This window comes from Neofelis nebulosa, chromosome 7 (assembly GCF_028018385.1).
Source record: "Neofelis nebulosa isolate mNeoNeb1 chromosome 7, mNeoNeb1.pri, whole genome shotgun sequence".
NCBI classification, from domain to species: domain Eukaryota; kingdom Metazoa; phylum Chordata; class Mammalia; order Carnivora; family Felidae; genus Neofelis; species Neofelis nebulosa.
Genome location: NC_080788.1, coordinates 20,659,133 through 20,677,495, shown reverse-complemented (window position 1 = coordinate 20,677,495; position 18,363 = coordinate 20,659,133). Strand labels below are relative to the sequence as shown.

The 18,363-nt window shown below is 39.6% G+C and overlaps 1 protein-coding gene across 9 annotated transcripts in view; it reads right to left on the bottom strand.

Moving 5' to 3' along the window:
- Positions 1 to 18,363, bottom strand: part of TJP1 (tight junction protein 1) — a 375,977-nt gene that overhangs the window by 95,048 nt on the left and 262,566 nt on the right. The window contains exon 1 of one of the 9 annotated variants that reach the window (XM_058736798.1): positions 11,394 to 11,545. The exons of the other annotated variants lie outside the window; for them this stretch is intronic. Coding sequence (XP_058592781.1) covers positions 11,394 to 11,420 — 27 coding nt within the window. The 5' untranslated portion in view covers positions 11,421 to 11,545. Of the gene's footprint in view, positions 1 to 11,393; positions 11,546 to 18,363 lie in introns of those variants that run through there. 9 annotated transcript variants of the gene reach the window in all.

Sequence of the window (18,363 nt, the reverse complement as noted above, 5' to 3'; positions counted from 1 at the left end):
AGTGATGTTGAGCATCTTTTCATGTGTCTGTTGGCCAGCTGTATGTCTTTTGTTTTTGTTTAAGTTTTTATTTACATTCCAGTTAACATATAGTGTAATATTATTTTCAGTTGTACAACATAGTGATTTAACACTTCCATACAATAGCCGGTGCTCATCACAACAAGTGCACTCCTTAATGAGGGGACCAGAAATTAATTACTGATCTAGGAACAACCTACACCAAGAATGCTGCTACCAAGACGCCAGGGAGGTAAGTAAATTTTCCATGGACTGACTACTCTAGGAGCTCCCTCCCTAGAAAAATGCAACTAGATCTGGAGATGTGCTAGTACCTTCTAGGAGTTTCTAGGTTGACTTACCAGTGAGTCAATAACAGAGTATTAAAAAGGCCATTCTAATTCTAGGAAGGACATCAGATATTAAACAAATAACCAGCAGACAGATAATATAAGTTATTGTAGTGTAACAAAGAGAAAGTACTGAGAGCTTGAAAGAGAATTCTGACCTAATTTCTGGGCTCAGGACATGGTTCTTGAGGAACAGAACTGGGACAGATGCTAGAGGAATGAGGGATGAAGGTAGGGAAGCTTTCCGGGTAGAAAAAAAGTACTTCCTTCTTTCATTCATTCAAATAATATTTGAGAGTTTATTACGCTAGAGACTGTGTTAAGTTCTGTGAATAATCAATCAGTATTGACCTTTGTTCTCATGGAGCTTACAGTCCAGTGGGGGAAAAAAATTCACAACTGAATATATTAATCATAGGCTTAAATAAGTACTACAAAGGAAAACAGTGCCACTGAGAGGAGCTCAGAAACTTGGCAGAAAGTGCAACTTCTACTAGGAACCAAAAAGAGGACAGCATAGTTGGAGAACACAGCAAGAAGGAACAAGATGGAAGATGAGTCTAGAGGGATAGGCAGGGGTCAAATAATCCAGAAGTTTATTGACCATATAGTATGGACTTTGGTCTTCTACTTCTAAAGGCAGTAAGAAGCCTAGGAGTTTTAGGAAGAGTGTGTGTGTTGGAGTGGGAAACTAATACAACTTGGATTTTGAGAATCAATTTAGAAAAAGAGTAAGGAGAAAGAAGGGGTATATTATACTTAGGCAGCTATTACAGGAATCCAGAGCAACTATGATGTATGCACATATATGTATATGTGCACAGGGGGAGGGGAGACATAGGAGATGATAGAAGGTACAGATAGAACAAGTGGAAAACTACAAAGTGCTCAAGAGTTAAAAACTAAACAGAATTTGCTAATCAATCATTCAGATCAGGTAGATATTCCAACTGTGCACTGGATCTGGAATAGTCTTTAATTTCTATTCTCTAATCCATCAGAATAAAGACTGCATGTCTTACTTAATGCTATTGTAATAATTTTTTCAAAAGTGTCTCAGAGCCCAAGGACTTCTGTTCCACAGCGCATCTTGCTGGGCTGAGACTCCTTATCTACAGGCTAGCCTCTGTCCAATATCAAAGAAATATATACATAAATACATGCCTCTTCTCTGATATTAAGATGGGTTTCACTTAAAATGTTTTTAAAAGGTATAGCTTAACAGAACAGCTTACTATGTGCTGGGTCTCTTTTCTATTAAGATGGGCTTCATTTAAAATGTTTTTAAAAGGCATAGCTTAACAGAACAGAACAGTGCTGGGTACTGTGCTGAGTGCACAACCACTCTGAGATGGGTACTGTCATCATTACTGCATTTCACGATGAGAAAACAGCTATTAAGTAGTAGACTCAAGATTCAGATTCCAGAGCCTAAACTCATATAGTAAAGCTACAAAAACTTACAGTTATTCAATTAACCTTTCCAGTCCTTATTTCACTTGACCACTCTGCAGGATCTGGCATGCTGGCAGGTCTCTCTCTTGAAATTCTCTTTCTTTGCTGGCCTTGCCCTGTGCCACTACCCTCAAACCACATTCAAATTAAAAACTGCTGTTCATGAGTCAGTTAAGCATCTGACTCTTGATCCTGGCACAGGTCATGATCTCATAGTTAGTGAGTTCGAGCCCTGCACAGTGCTCTGTGCTGATGGTGCAGAGCCTGCTTGGGATTCTCTCCCTCCCCCCTCTCTCTCTGCTCCTACCCCCACTCGCATGCTTTCTCAAAACAAATGAATAAACTTAAACAAGCAAAAAAACCCTTCTATTCATGAAAAGACCATTAAGAGAGAACTACCATGTTGGAAAATATGTCTACAACACATACAATCAACTGGCTTTTATACAAAAAACATAAAGCCAATCAACAGAAAAAGTCCCACAGAAAAGCAGACAAAAAACTTAACAGGCAGGCTATAAACATGAAAAGTTGATCAACTTCATCTAGTCAAGGACATGCAAATTAAAACTACAATGAGAGTGTACTAAAGACCTACCAGAAGAGCTAAAATTACAGTGTCTAATAACACCAGGCACTGGTAAAAATGCAGAGCAAAAGAAGCTCTCATTCACTGATGACGAAGAGTATAAATCAGTACAACATCTTTGGAAAACACATTATCTACTATTTTGAAGATACATTAAACAATCCAGCAGCAATTCCATTCCTAAATACGTATCTTAGAGGAATGTATGTGTGTTTACCAAGAAAAATGTACAAGTTTCTGTGGAAGCATTACTCTTAACTGCCCAAATTAGGATATAACCCAAAAGTCCATCAACAGGAGAATGCATAGACTGTGGCATATTCATGCAATAGAATTCCATACAGCAATGAAGAGGAATGAATTCATATGCAACAACATCTGAATCTTTAAAAGTAAGAACAGCAACTGACTTAGGGGAGTAAAGGTGTTATTTAGGAAGGTCACAACCTATGGATCTTATGGTCAGGACAGTGGCTACCTTACTAGGGTAATGTTATTGAGAAGAAGCAAGATGGGAAGCTTCTGAAAAGCTGGCAACATTGTATTCCCTTGACCTGCATGGCGTTTACATGGGTACTCACTTTATAATTATTTATTAATGTATATCTGCTTTATGTACTTTTATATAGGTATTATATTTCACAATAAAAACACATAAAAATGACATCAGCTGACAGCATTTAAGTCAAGATTATTTACATAAAAATCCAGATTTACAACCTGTTTTGAAAAACCGGAAGATCTGGCCTGCCTTCTTCCTTGCCAACAATCAGCTAAAGCTGAGCAATAGCTACACACTTCCTTTAGGTCAGCTTGTGCTCTCTGACAGCTACAGTACCCTATGCCTCCCAGCTTTCATGATTCATGCTGTCTATCTGGTCTAAAACTCACCTAACACCATTCCACATCCATCTCCGTGACACTCCTTTAGAACACAGCAACATATAAGCATGTGCATGTATATGAATTATAAAGCATACTAGCTAGAGCAAGTAAATTTAACCTCACATTCCTCACTTTTAAAATAGAGGTTATAGTAGTACCTAACAGTGTTGTTAAGATTAAGTGAAACAATGCACACAAAACATTAGCTTAGCACTTGTCATAGAATCAGTGCTCAATATTAGGGGGCTAATATTTATTACAGACACACATTTCTTGTATTTACAACTAGAATATAAATTTACTTGCTGTGGCCACTGTCTTCTGATTTTATTGACAATACAGCAGAAAAATATGAGTTGGTATATACATTTGTTTAATCAGATACTCCAAAATGTATCACTGTAAAAAACAACAACCAGTAAATAAATCTTCCAAAGTTCCTTTACATGACACCATGGTAAAGATTTCCTACAATTATACTTTGAAAAGTAGGCCTGTTTTCCCAAAAGATGTATATCACCAGATTGTGGCTTTTATTGGTCTGATCAGAGTCAGGTAAGTGGGCACCTACTAAAATATACTTTAAGATGACGAATTTTAAGACCTTAGTCATACAATACCCTCAAAATTAAAGACTTTAGTTTTGACTTTTGACTTTTCAAGGTAAACTTCATCTGAACACCAAAAGCAGCTTACATCTCTCACAGAGCTGTTATGTTCCAATGACCACTCACCAGGCTTACTGAATTTGGTATACAGTATTTTTCTCCAATAAAAACCAGAAAAGTCTACCCAAACGTCCCCCCCACCCAAGCCAGTTTGGCAGTTAAGTCTTTATACAATGGGATGAATGTGATCCACGAATACAATGAAAACTAATGAACTATTTGCCCACATCTCACAAAAGCCATGCTGAGCAAAAGAAGCCACGTACAACAGAATCCACACTGGAAGATTCTGTTTGTATAAAGTTCACAGGGAAAACTACAGTATCCACAGAATGCATAATTAAGTGGTAAAATTATAAAGAACAGCTAGAAAATGAGTACCACAGAAGACAAGATAGTTGTAATCTTTGGGAGAAGGAGGTTATGATCCAGAAATGGCATGTTTGGAATTCTAGAACTTATTATCGTGTACAGTATTTTGTTTGTTGCTGTCTGCTCACACTGTTAAAATGCTCCATGAGTACAGAAATATGTTCACTGTTCTATCTCCAGAATCTACAACAGTGCCTGACTCCCAATACCAGGTTCCCAATAAATGTGTTGAATGTAGAATAAAGTTTCAAAAATTCAAATTGTTCCATATTTCACAACTTGTCAGACTCTAAATATAACAGTAATTGCTAGCATATAGTGCATTTTCCATGTCAGTACCCTCAAGAAGTTGTAAGTATATAAGTAAATTCGGATTACTTTATAATCCTTAACCTTTTTCTCCTTTTGAGATGCTTTAACCAAACACATGCATGTAACACTTACATGGATATATCCGATTCAATTAAAACATTTTTTAAAAATTAACAAGGAAAAACACAGAAACTCATGTGTTACAGCCAGCCCAGGCTCTAGATAGGACTCCAACATTTTCTCCAACCAAAAAAGCACACATGATGTTACTATAAGATGACCATAAGTGTGCTCTTATATTAATATAAATCCTTTGCATCTTAAAACTTAATTACACATTTCACAATCATTACAGTATAAAGCAGTTTGAAAACTACAAGCTTCTAGAGGACAGGGATCCAAAACAAAATGTACTCAATGAATGTTGGGCTAACAACAACAAAATAGTCATTACTAAAATTCTCTTGGATTTTATAATTATGAACTGAATTGAGAGCTAATTAAAATTAAGTTTAATTCAGTCATCAGAAATTGTACAAACCCCAAAGATTACTAGTGGCAGTTCCAAAAGAGTGAAAATTCCTAAAACAACCAAGAAAAAATAATTTTCACTCCTTGGGAATGTATACTATTTACGAAAACAAAAACAAAAAACAGAGGCACCTGGGTAGCTCAGTCAGTTAAGCATCTGACTCTTGATCTCTTGATTTCAGCTCAGGTCATGATCCCAGGGTCATGGGATTGAGCCCTGCGTCAGGCTCCACGCTCAGCATGCTTAAGGCTGACTCATACTCACCCTCCCTCCCTCCCTCTTTCTTTCTCTCTCTCCCTTCTCTCCAGCTCATGCTCTGTTTCTAAAGTAAATAAAATAAAATAAAATAAAAATTTTTAAAAACCAAACATAAAAAATATTTCAGCAAATCAAAAAAGTGTTTAATTAAAGAAGGCATATGCTAACCTCATGTTCCTAATTAGTATCCATATAAAGTAATATTAACTCCTGTTTTCACATCCTTTTTGGGTACAATAAACTAGAATGATTTGAGGTCATTCATCAGTCAACTCACTTCCCAGCATTCCACCAACATGAAAGAGTTATAGGCTGTTCTAATATACACCTACAATACAAACTAATAAAAACTTATCTTTTGATCTATCCCAAAGTTAAGGGCCATCTGAGATTCAGTATTTAACACTACAAATGTAACAACCAGGGCTTTGTTTTTAAGTCTCAAATGGTGTGTTTTACAGTACAAATTTTGGCAACACTGGTTTTCTCTTGCTCTAAAGCAGTGTTTCCATGATACAGGCAATCATTTTTAAGATATAAAATGAAAATTCCCTACTCATATACTCACCATACACTTCTCATTATTAACAATTTATCTGTTTGAGAAGGAATGGAAATAAAGCACCTGGCTAACCCATAAAGGAGCAACCTGAAGCTACTCTTCTCTGCAATAAATAAATTAAGAACTCTAGGTCAGAGATACCAAAAGGGCTATATTTATTGCTGCTTTATACTGGAATACTGTTCTGAAACTCACCAATTTTAGATTAAATACTGTCAAAAACAAACAAAAACTTCAGAAAACTATCCTAATGCCTCACTCTTCCTACAAGATTAAAAGTTGTTAAACTAGTAAGGTTTTTCACGACTGTCTATCAAAATTCAGAGATGCAAAGCAAGTTCCAGTCAAGTATTTCAGAAATATCAAACTAGTCATAATCAACTATTGCTTAATCTTATTTAACATTTGATTAGAAACTCTACTAATAAAAAATAACTAGCTTGTCTTCAGCAACAATGCTTAGTCAATACTGGCTACCCAGTGCATGTGTGCGTACAGGAGCCTGGAATGAGCTATGACTGAGCAGTCAGGGGTGGGTGGTCCTACACACGAGTTTACAGTCAGACTAACAAGTCTTCCAGCAGACTGAATTTTTACCATGTCAGGGTTATATCAAGAAATGGTTATATTTACAAATTTTCTCCAAAATTATTTTTTAAGAGGTTTTCCTTAGTAGCATGGTGATCTGTCTTATTTATACTGTTTTATTCTTAGAACTGTACAGAGTTTACATTTGGTCTCTAAATAGAAAAAAAGATTAAAGAGCAAGTGAAAGTCAGAGCCAGTACACTGTCTCCAGGATTGAAAAAAATGAGTGAAACTACTGTAATCTTTTTCCTTCAAACCAAACAGAGAACAGTACTATCTACACTGCATTACAGCCCTCAAAGCCACAGATTGGTTTCAAACTCATTATTTGTTGGCTATAGATGTCTGATCTCTGTCACAAACTGACAGCAATCAATGACAGCATAAGTCTTTCTTAAATATAAAATAAAGGTTGTAAGATCCTAACATGGAAACATCAGTATTTAAGAAAAGAAGGAAAAAGGGCCTTCCTAACAGTGTAGTGGAATCTGTGCCATTACACAATCTGAGAGAAAAGGCACAGCATGATTTGAAAAGTCACTGTCTTACAGAGCTGTCCTAAAATGCACTTAAAAGTTGCAAATATAGTCAGGATTATCAACAAAGAACATAAATTAAAGTTTTAACCATAAATATCTAAAATGCTAACATAAAAAATTAAAAGCCTTTTGCCTTAAGCACTGTAAAAATATTCCCAGTAAAAAATATTGTATAAACTTAGGATGTCCAGAAAAATACTAATACAGTGAAGCCCATTAGAAGTTGGCAGGCCCAAGTGAACTGTCATAAAGTGCAGTGAGTTATTCCTTTACTTTTAAAGCAATATGCAGCAAATATGCATTGATGAATAAATACCAAAATTAAAACTACATCATACCCACCACTCAGGACACAATTCCTACCCATAAAGACTAATTTCTACAGTTCTTAACTTTGTAATGTGCAGCTACTAAGCAAAGTACATTGTGCCTTACTTGATACAATAAATCAATTCCTAAGAAGAGATGTAAATAATTTCCACATTAAACTATGGTAGAATTTGAGAGATAACCACAAGGGGGGAAAAATACTGTCCCTGAAACATAATGGAAACATTTAAGCAGCAAAATCTAATAAGCATAAATGATAGTATAATCTTAAATTTTACTGCTTCCTCAAAAATGAAACAGCTTGAAAATCCAGAAGCCACTGCAATTTCCTTCAGCCACTTTCTGTGATTCAACCAATGGAAATGTTCCTAATAATTATTCACACCATTTTCCTACATAATTAACTCCGTGATGAGACAGAGAACCACCCTCAAATTCCTGTTTTCAACTTTAAAATAATTTTATTATCAGGCACACTAGTAATTCTGTGTGCAATTCAGATGTATGTTATACATATGAAAACCTTTTCCTTTATTATTTCTAAGTTAATGTCACATACGACGAAGCCCTTTCCAATTCAGGCATATTTTTTTAGAAAGTATCCTACACTTTCTTCTAGTTTTATGATTTATTTTATTTGCTCTTATTCAAACACTTGAATTTATTTATTTATTTAGTCTATGGTTTAAGGCAGAGAACTACCATAAAAAAAATTAAAAAATTAAAGATAACCAACTGACCCAGCACTATTTACTGAATAACCCATCTTTTCCCAGGTAATCTACAATGTTACTTTTAACACATACATATTCTTTTAAAAAAATTTTTTTTTATTATTGAGAGACAGAGAGAGACAGAGCATGAACATGGGAGGAGCAGAGAGAGGAGGAGCCACAGATTCTGAAGGAGGCTCCAGGCTCCAAGCTCTCAGCACAGAGCCCTTTGCAGGGCTCCAATTCACAGACTGCGGGATCATGACCTTAGCTGAAGTCAGACGCTTAACCCACTGGGCCACCCAGGCGCCCCTAACATATATATATATATATTCTTAATTTTCCCTCTTGCTGGATAAGTGATAGGCAAGTTACTTTATCTGTGTTTCAATTTTCTTATCCAGAAAGTGGGGATAATAGTAATGCTCACTTCACAGAGTTACTCTATGAATTAAATCAGTTAGTTTATTTTAACCCTTAGAACAATACCTGACACATTAAATGCTGACGATGATAAATCACTAAAAGCTTATAAATAAAAAGCTGTTCTTGGATTCTGTGGTTCCACTGTCTATAACTGAGCTGACAGACTGTTTTAAATTCCTCTGAATTTATAACACATTAGGTTTTCTAGTAGGACCTCCTTTTTCCAAAATTTCATAGCTATCAATCATTTTATCAGATACATTTTCTCATTAATATGTCAAGTTTTCTATAATAACACAATGAAATTCTATTTGGAACCGTATTACATTTATATGTATATCAACTTCGGGAAACTGATATATTCTGTAATACTGACTCTCCCCATTTCCCTCATCTAATTTATTCACATTTTATGTCCTTTAAAATACATGTAATTTACCAACAACTGTTATATTTATTCCTAGGTGTGACCTTTTGGGAGAAAAATTTACTGGAATTTATCAGAATTTTAAAAGCACATTCCCGGGGCGCCTGGGTGGCTCAGTCGGTTAAGCGTCCGACTTCGGCTCAGGTCATGATCTCACGGTCCGTGAGTTCGAGCCCCGCGTCAGGCTCTGTGCTGACCGCTCAGAGCCTGGAGCCTGTTTCAGATTCTGTGTCTCCCTCTCTCTCTGACCCTCCCCCATTCATGCTCTGTCTCTCTCTGTCTCAAAAATAAATAAAAATGTTTAAAAAAATTTTTTTTAAAATAAATAAATAAATAAATAAAAGCACATTCCCTGTGACCCAGAAATTCCATTTCTAAGGATTTAACACACTCTAACATTCACAGATATAAAAATATAAAGCTACTTAGTACAATAGCAAAATCCCCCAAACAAGTTAAATGTCTGTCATTAAAGAAATGGTGATCTGCAGCGTATTCTTGGGATATTATTACAAAGAATACAAAAATCACAGGTACTGGCTTAGAGAGGAGTTCTACAAACCACTCTGCTAAAACAAGAAAACAAGCTGCAAATTAATGTCTTGTTTTTTTTAACTGAGGGTTAGGGTAGGGGAACAAAAGTATCACATGTAAAGTATTAAGTATACAGTCTGGCTTGTAGTAGCATTTCAGTCACCTTAAGAAATTAAATGTGACTTGGTGAAACGGCTGAATATTCTTTCATTCCACCTATTTTTTTATGGCCTGCCTTGTTGTATAAAAGATTTTGTGGTAGTCTCATAATACAGCATTTAAAAAAATAAGTTTTCAAGTCACATTTTACTCATAAATATTTAAGAATACACACATCCCTACAGTGTGTAGGGATGCTTTTCAATATACCATAAAATCTCAATCCCATAACTCGGGAGGAAAAATATTATTTCTTCTAAATCATCCTACTCTAACTTGAAATAACCTTTTTAAAGTGTGTTGTCTTGGATATCAAGCACCAAAGATTACACCTCAGGAACAAAGTGACATTATGTCCAATATGAAAACAAAGCCTTTCCTCCTCGGAAAGGAAACCCCCAAAATGATAAATAATATGAACTTATTTTAAAATCAAAGCAAAATTTTGCTTTTTATTCTAAGTTATTGGCTCAAGTTTCATCTTCAGATTGTTCGTCATCAAGGTAATGTCATAAAGGGGAAAATTAAAGTTTTCATAGAGAAAGAATACTATATTCCTTTAAAAAATATACCCACTACTAAGTATAACCGGTAACTTCTGCCTCCCAGAAAACAAGGTCCTGAGTTCAGAAACTTCAGGGCCATATCATACGTTGTTCCAGATGCTACGAATAAACATTTCCAAAAGAAAAATAAATACATAAAACCACTACCTGATTAAGTACTTCGATACCGTTTGAAGTAAGGAGTTGATTTTAAATGGGAGCGATTTTTACTCTTCAAATTTCTGTATGTCTGTAACTGTTAAAAAGAGCAGATACTACTTTATGATGAGAAAGATTAAAATGTACAAAAGGAAAAGAGGATTTTAACGGAATATTACTAACTTCAGCTTTCTGATGTAACATACACGTTGGTTTCACAGCACTGAGAAAAACAGCATACTTCAAAGCACGTGTAAAACTTGATAGGAAAAAGTTACTTTTCCGCTGCACCCACAAGTCTTTTTTATTTTTTAGACTTCATTTCATTGTCCATTTGTAGGAGTATTTTGTGTTACTTCTGAAAGTTTAATTCAAATTAAACTATTAAGAAGTGTTAAGGAGTTATTTTTTCAACGCCACCTCAAACAAATGACACAGTGAAAAAAAATTCCAACCTGCTACACACAAAACACTGTTTTGCTGTCTCAATGTCTTATCGCTGGCGCGCGCATACCACGAAAAGTGACATCAGATCGAAACTACACGGTTTCGCCGGTGACCAACCACTCCTCCAAAGACAGCAGTTACCGGCTGGCTGGAGGTAGCACTCCAAACCCCGACCTCCGGCCCGCCGCACGCTCGCGTCGGGTGTCCGCAGGACCCACTCCACGCACAGAGTTTGCCCGCGCAGGACCTGTTGCGCGTCCCCGCCCGCGGAGAGCCGGAGCCAGGCACCGACGCCGGCAGCGATGCACCTGCCCCGGACAGCAGCCCGGCGCGCCCGCCGCCCCCTCCTGGGCCCCCGCCCGCCGCCTGCCCGCCTACCCGCGGGGCTCCGAGCGGCCCACAGCCACAGTCAGCCCTGCCCACCCGCCGCCGCCCCCGGCGCCGGGGCAGCAGCCCGCGGGGAGGAGGGCGGGGCCCGGGCCCGACGCCCGCGGGCGGCCGCGCTCGCTCGGGATCGGCCCTGACGGCCGCGGAGGCGCTCACCTTGGCGGCCGCGGCTCTGGCGGACATCTTGTCTCTCTCCTGCGCCGCGCGAGGCTCCTCGGACCCGAAACTCCGCGCCACCAGCCCGCCGGCTCCTCACGCCACAGACCAGATAAACATCTCCCGGGAGCGAGCGGGGCTGGGGGCGGGGGCGGCCGCAGAGGCCCGGCCCACGGGGAGGGGACTCAACTCGGACAAAAGTCCGGGAAGCGCCCGCCCGCCCCGCCCGGGTCTTCTCCGCGGGGCGCGCCCGGCCGGCGCCTCTCTACGAGTGCGGCCACTCGCTCGGCCTCCCGAAGCTCTCACAGCCCGGACACGCCGGCCCCGCCTGTTCGCCACTCGGCAGCACCGAGGGCCTCCCGCCGTCCCTGTAGCCCGTTCGATGGCTCTTTAGAAGCCGGTTTCCGCACGTAACTTCCCTGGAACCAGCCGCGGAGAAGGGATCCAGCGTCGACAGGCTGAGCCGGCGCCGGCAACTGCGGGTGGCCACGCAAACCTGCCGGCCCGGCCCGGCCCGGCCCACTGAGCATGCCCGGCTGGGAGGGGCGGGGCCACGATGGGGGTGGGGCCAATGTGGGGGCGGGGTCGCAGCGGGGCGGAGCGAGCGTCCAGCGGCCCGCTTCCTCCAGGGGTCGGACCCCAGTCGCGGAAGGAAAAGCCCAGTTTCCGAAGTACTTGGGGGCAGTTTCCGCTGGCATGCGAGTCTTCCTGTTTGTTTTTAATCAAAGGTCTGGCAGAAATCGCCCCCGAGGACAGAGGCCCTGTGTACCAAAGCGTTTTCGACTTCTAACAGAGACGTGTCCGCTTGCCCCTCAGCAAGCCACCGTGGATCAGCCCCCACGCAGAAAGGCGGCTGGAAAGGCTGATACAGCAAATACCTGACAATAGTTTCTTTAACCTAGTGAATATCGATGGTCACAGCCGTCACCACATGCCTGGGCCTTGCTGCCCCACTGAAAGCAGAATGCGTTTTTCGGTAAAGCATGTCCTGGCTTTCATCTCTAGGGCGCTAAGAACACGGTCTAAATAATTGCTCTCATTCAAACCGATTGTGCTAACTAAAACTGGGAAGGAGGTCATGGGCACTCCTGGGCAAGCTAAGAAATACTCGAAAGAACTGTGGTATCATGGCCCACCCACATTAGGCCTGATGATATATCCAAAGTCTTCCTTCTCTCACCCTTCTAGGCAGGGATCTCAAAACTTTATTTTTTGGCATCCAAAATGCTTAAATTCTTAGTGGCAAGTGAAGGGATCAGGCCGCCCTGCATTTCTAAAGCCAGTTCTCCAGCTCACGTGGGGCAGAGAAGGAGGTAAAGACTTGAAGCCCATGGTCCAAGTTAAATCGGCCACTGCATATACTTCCCACAGTGCTGACTGCCTTGCTACACACCAAAGGATATGTAAGAAATCATGTCGAGCCTCACTTTCCTAAACTTTGTAAAATGTAAAGCTCTCCACAAATGTCCGAAATTCTTAGTAACAATAAATAACATTCTTAAAAGTACCTAACATAGTGCCACAAAAGGTACACAAGAAATGGGGAAAAAGCATAAACACCAGGTTTTAAACGATGGTTTTCTGTTTGGAACTTCAACTTATGGAAAGACCAAACTTCTCTTAACCAAGAAATATCTGTATATCATACATAAATATCTACTCAGATTATAAAATAACCTTTTCATATATTTTGCAGCCAAGCTATCTGAACTAGAAAAAATATTCTGCAAATCAAACCCTCATTTTCTTTTTTCCCCCCTGCATAGAAATGGTTGAAGTCACTTTTGTTTTAAACTTATGGTGTGTGTAATTTTTTTGTTTGGAGGCACAGTATTATTTATTCTTTTAAGAACTGTAATTAAAATGTACTCATGGTAACCACTCTTTTTTTAAAAAAATCTGGGGAGTTTTTTTATAGTAATAAAATACCTTTCATATCTTCATTACTTTTACCATTTAATTAGATGTGCAATTCACATAACCTGCCTAGAATTAGGCATTGTGTCTTTAATAGCACTTAAACCTAGAGACATACCTAAAAATGCACAGAAACTCTTTTTTTTCTCGTTTGTCACTTTTCATCAAGTCTCCCATATATCATTTAAATGCTAGATTACAGGAGCACCTGGGTGGCTCAGTTGGTTAAGCGTCCAATTTCGGCTCAGGTCATGATCTTATGGTTCTTGAGTTCCAGCCCGAGGTTGTGCTCTTGTGCTGACAGCTCAGAGCCTAGAGCCTGCTTTGGATTCTGTCTCCCTCTCTCTCTGCCCCTCCCCTAACCAGGGCTCTGTCTTCCTCTCAAAAATAAGTGAACATTAAAACATATATATATGAATAAATGCTACATTACGTGATTTATCAAAGATCTAATCTATCTGACTACAATTTTAGTTTCTTTTACTTTTGCCATAGTTTGAAACATAATGAAATAAAAAAAATTTACTTTGAGAATATCTTGCTTTAAAAATTACATTAAGAAAAATATCTCAATGAATAATAGTACCCTTTAAAATTTTTCAATGGTATTTGTAATATCTGAAGTAAACTGTATAACCTATATTTTATATATTTCCTTTTCTCCAAAGAAACAAGAGAAAGTTTTTGTCATTTGTAAAAATAAAAGTAAAACACTAATGTCAAGTATTGTCAAGGAGAAACACATCCATTCCTATGGTTTATTTTTGGGGAGATGCTTTGATAAGAAGTGGAAAGGATAGAGCGTAATCTCAGATAGTTGCCCCTTTAACAATGAAGAGTTTATCCATTGAACAACAAAAAATGTTCAAGTTATACCACAACTTTAATGCTAGGTATGAATGTGGTTATAGCTCCTCTAGACTGATTACATGGGAAGAAAAACAAGCAAATTTGAGATTCTCATTTAGAATTACAATGAAGTTTAACCAAGAATCTCTTCTGATTACACAGATTATCTTATTTCTGATCATCTAGTGCAAACTGAACAGGAACTAAAAAACCACAACACTTACAAAGAGAACTTCCTGTGGGATTTTTGGTGTCTGCGGCTCAAAACGAAAAAAAAAAAAAAAAACAAAACCACTGTGCAAAATCGTTATAAATTTTAGAACCGTTTATTAAAACAGCCTTGACCAGATGAACAGCTATATCTATGCCCACATTTTATACATGTATATTTTGTTTTCATTACAGAAAACTTTATCCTTAGAAAGGCATATTTATGTTATTTTTGGTATGAGCTCTTAATTTACATATGAAATGCAAAGGGGAAGTATTATAAAACTGTGGTAGAACATGAGACAATGTTGATAATGGTACAGAAGAGAATATATATACAAGACAGGAGAATTAGGAGAACTTTATGAAGTATTATAACTACAACAACAGCAAAAAAAAAAAAGTGAACCTAACCTTACTCTTATGCCATGTCTTTAAAAATTCTGTAAATTGCAGGGGCGCCTGGGTGGCCCAATGGGTTAAGCAGTCAACTATTAATTTCAGCTCAGGTCGTGATCACAGGGCTCCTGAGTTCAAGCCCTGTGCTGTTAGCATGGAGCCTGCTTGGGAGTCTCTCTCTCCTTCTCTCTCTGCCCCTCCCTCACACACATGCACTCACATGCTCTCTCTCTCTCAAAATAAATAAACTTCAAAAAATTCTATACATTGCTTCTGAGTTTTCCTCTACCAATAAAGTCATATAACAAGGTTAAATAAGAAACAACTTTCTAAGGCTCATAAAGTTTCTAGACTTCACAGACCAGTAAAATTTCAAAAAAAGAAAAAACACTTTAGGGGTACAGAATAGGATTACCAACTTTTTCACTTATTTTATTTTGCAAAGTAGTGACATTTAAAAACAAACATTAATACACCTGAAGATGGCTAAAATAGTAAACTTTATATAATGTACATTTTGCCACAATAAAAAAAAAACCCAAAAGAATGTCACTATCACCAATGTACATTTCTTTTTAAAAGGACATACAAACACTAAAAACAAGTCCTTTTTTATTCAGTTCAGAATAAAGTACAGTCCTTCCTAAAAGAAGAGTGGGGCCACCCTTCCCTTGACTGTGCCAAGGTGGAGCTTTCTCTGTGTAGGGTCCAGAATGTCACACAACTGGGCAGAGGGTTAGTTCCATAACTCCACAGAATCCATGACCCCAGCCAGGCTTTAACTGGCAAGCCAAGGCTTTAACTCATCTCTGAGCAGTCTGCCTCCCCTTCTCTATAGTTCCTATTTCCCGTCTTCCACACTCTAAGATCCCTCAAAGACCTCCTCCCCAGTGAAAACAGTAATGCATACAGAAAATAGAAATTGAAGCATGGAAACTCCCTTCTCTTCCTGCCAAACAATGACATATTTACAAACCGAGGGTACCTGTTTTTCTTCTCTTTCCCTCCCCCTGTGCTGTGAATCCCATCCCGGTTGGGGCGGGGAGAGGGGTGCTGGCCGGCCCCATCAGCTATGTTTTGTCTCACCATCATCTTCATCTTCTTTCAGCCAAAGGATTCTACCTCTCAGAATTCAAGCTTCTCTGATGTCTTCCAACTTAAAAATGAGGTTTGGGAGTGGGGGTGGGGTCAAGGGGCAACCCTTGACCCTCCCCAGGCTACCTTCAAAGGGATGCAGCCAGCACAGCTATACAGAACTTGGTGCTCAGAATCCACACGGGATTTAATGCTCTGTAGTGCTGTCTTGAATCTTAACAGTTTTTGCATTGAATCTGTTTTGTAAAGGAAGGTGATGGGGCAATGGGCATGCACTGGGGACCTCAGCTCACATGTGGTCCTATTTGTTTTGGAATCCGCAGAGAGTTTCTTGGCTATCCATTCCCCCAACTCCTGAAGTCCCTGTCAGGGCTCACTCTCTCTCCCTGCTCCACCACCCTCTGTCCCTCACAAAGATCTGGGACAGGCTTGGGTCAGGTCTGTGTACCCATAGCACCTTATGCTGGGCAAGAGCCCCAGGCTGACAGGAGGCCATATCCTGGTGGGGGTGAGCTTCCCGCCTAGCCCCCACTGGAGGACCAAGCTGTCACGGGTGGAGGTTTAAGGATCCTTGGTAGTTGCCATCTGCTAGGGGCTGCCATGAGCTAGCAGTCCTGTAGCTCAGCTTCCCTAGGACCTGCCCTCAGCTAGGGCATTTAGGTCACGTGGCTTGTGAGAAGGGGGTCCCAGTAGGCCCAGGAGGCAAGTGGAACCCCCAGGACCCTATGAGGGTCTCTCCTGGCTACAATGTGCTCTTCCCAGGAATGGGGTCCTCTCTCCTTCCACCCTGAGTCTGCCTGTGGTTGTCTCTTCTGGCCAGCTTAAGGGAAAAACTCCAGAGACAAGCAGCAAAATACAGATTGTGTAATTTAAGTGATTGCTCATAGAAGTTAAAGTCTGATCTTTGCTGTTAAAACTGGCACTGCTCAATACAAAGATAAATGGTGGGGTGCCTGGCTGTCTCAGTTGGTAGAGCATCTTGATCTCAGGCTTGTGAGTTCAAGCTGAGTGTTGGGTGTGGAGCTCACTTAAAAAAAAAGATAAACAGTAAAATTGTATGTACCTTTAAGGGCACTGTCTTCTGCTCTTTGAATAAAAGGTCCCACACTTTCATTTTTTACTGTACCCCACAAATTATGTAGGCATTAGCTCTGAGACCTCCTCTCTCTCTAGATCACAGTCTAGGACTTGGTGACAAGCTTCTCACAAGTTCTCTTTAGCTTCTAGGTCTGTCTGTTGTCAAGGCATGCTAGGTCTGTTGGCATTCTTTCTTTCTCACCTTAATTTCACAGTTTCACAACGAATGCAGACATACATTCCTTCCATGAAAGAAGCAATGGCGGGGGATTGTCTGGATGGCTCATTTGGTTAAGTGCTGGACTCCTGATTTCTGCTCGTGTTCATGAGATTGAGCCCGGGGTCGGGTTCTTCGCTGATAGCACAGAGCCTGCTTGGGGTTCTCTCTCTCCCTCTCTCTGCTCCTCCCCTGCGTGCGCATGCTCTCTCTCAAAACAAATAAATAAACATTAAAAAAGAAAGAAAAAAAGAAAGAGAGAGAGAGAAAGACAGAGAAAGAAAGAAAGAAAGAAAGAAAGAAAGAAAGAAAGAAAGAAAGAAAGAAAGAAAGAAAGAAAGAAAGAAAGAAAGAAAGGAAGAAAGAAATCACAGGTATTTTTCAAAGTCCAACTGGGGGCACCTGGGTGGCTCAGTCGGTTGAGCTTCTGACTTCAGCTCAGGTCATGATCTCCAGGTTAGTGAATTCGGGCCCCACTTCATCAGGCTTGCTGCTCTCAGCACAGAGCCTGCTTCGGATCATCTGTCCCCCTCTCTCTCCATCCCTCCCCCACTTGCGCTCTCTCTGAAAAATAAACAAACATAAAAAAAATAAAAATAAAAGTCCAACTGGACTACATGCCCCCATTCTCATTCCTATTACCCAGGAATACTATTTAAACTGAATCAGACAGTGTATTTCCAGATCACTTTCTGTGTATTTATTTACACATCTGTATGAAAACAAAGAGAAAGGGGGGAGAAGTGTGTGTGTAGTTATACAGGAATATATACTCTTTTTTAAAAACAAATGGTAGTTAATATTTACTATTTTGCAATTTTTTATTTAATATTTTTGTCAGAGATTATGTCAATGAAAATCATAATTTTATTTTATTTATTTATTTTTAAAGTTTATTTATTTGAGAGAGAGAGCAAGCACAAGCAGGGGACGGGCAGAGCCCAATGCAGGGCTTGAACCCACCAACCGTGAGATCATGACCTGAGCTGTGGTCAGACTCTTAACCAACTGAGTCACAAGCACCCCTGCGTCACCATTTTAAAATGACTCTCTAGTATTCCATTATATGGATATACCGTAATTTGTCTCAGTAAGATGGTTTTGATATTATAATGCTGCAATGAAAACCCTTATTTATATCTTCTTGTGCACATGTGTAAGTATTTCTCTAGGAGACAAAAGGAGGTTTTCTAGGTTGAAGTATAT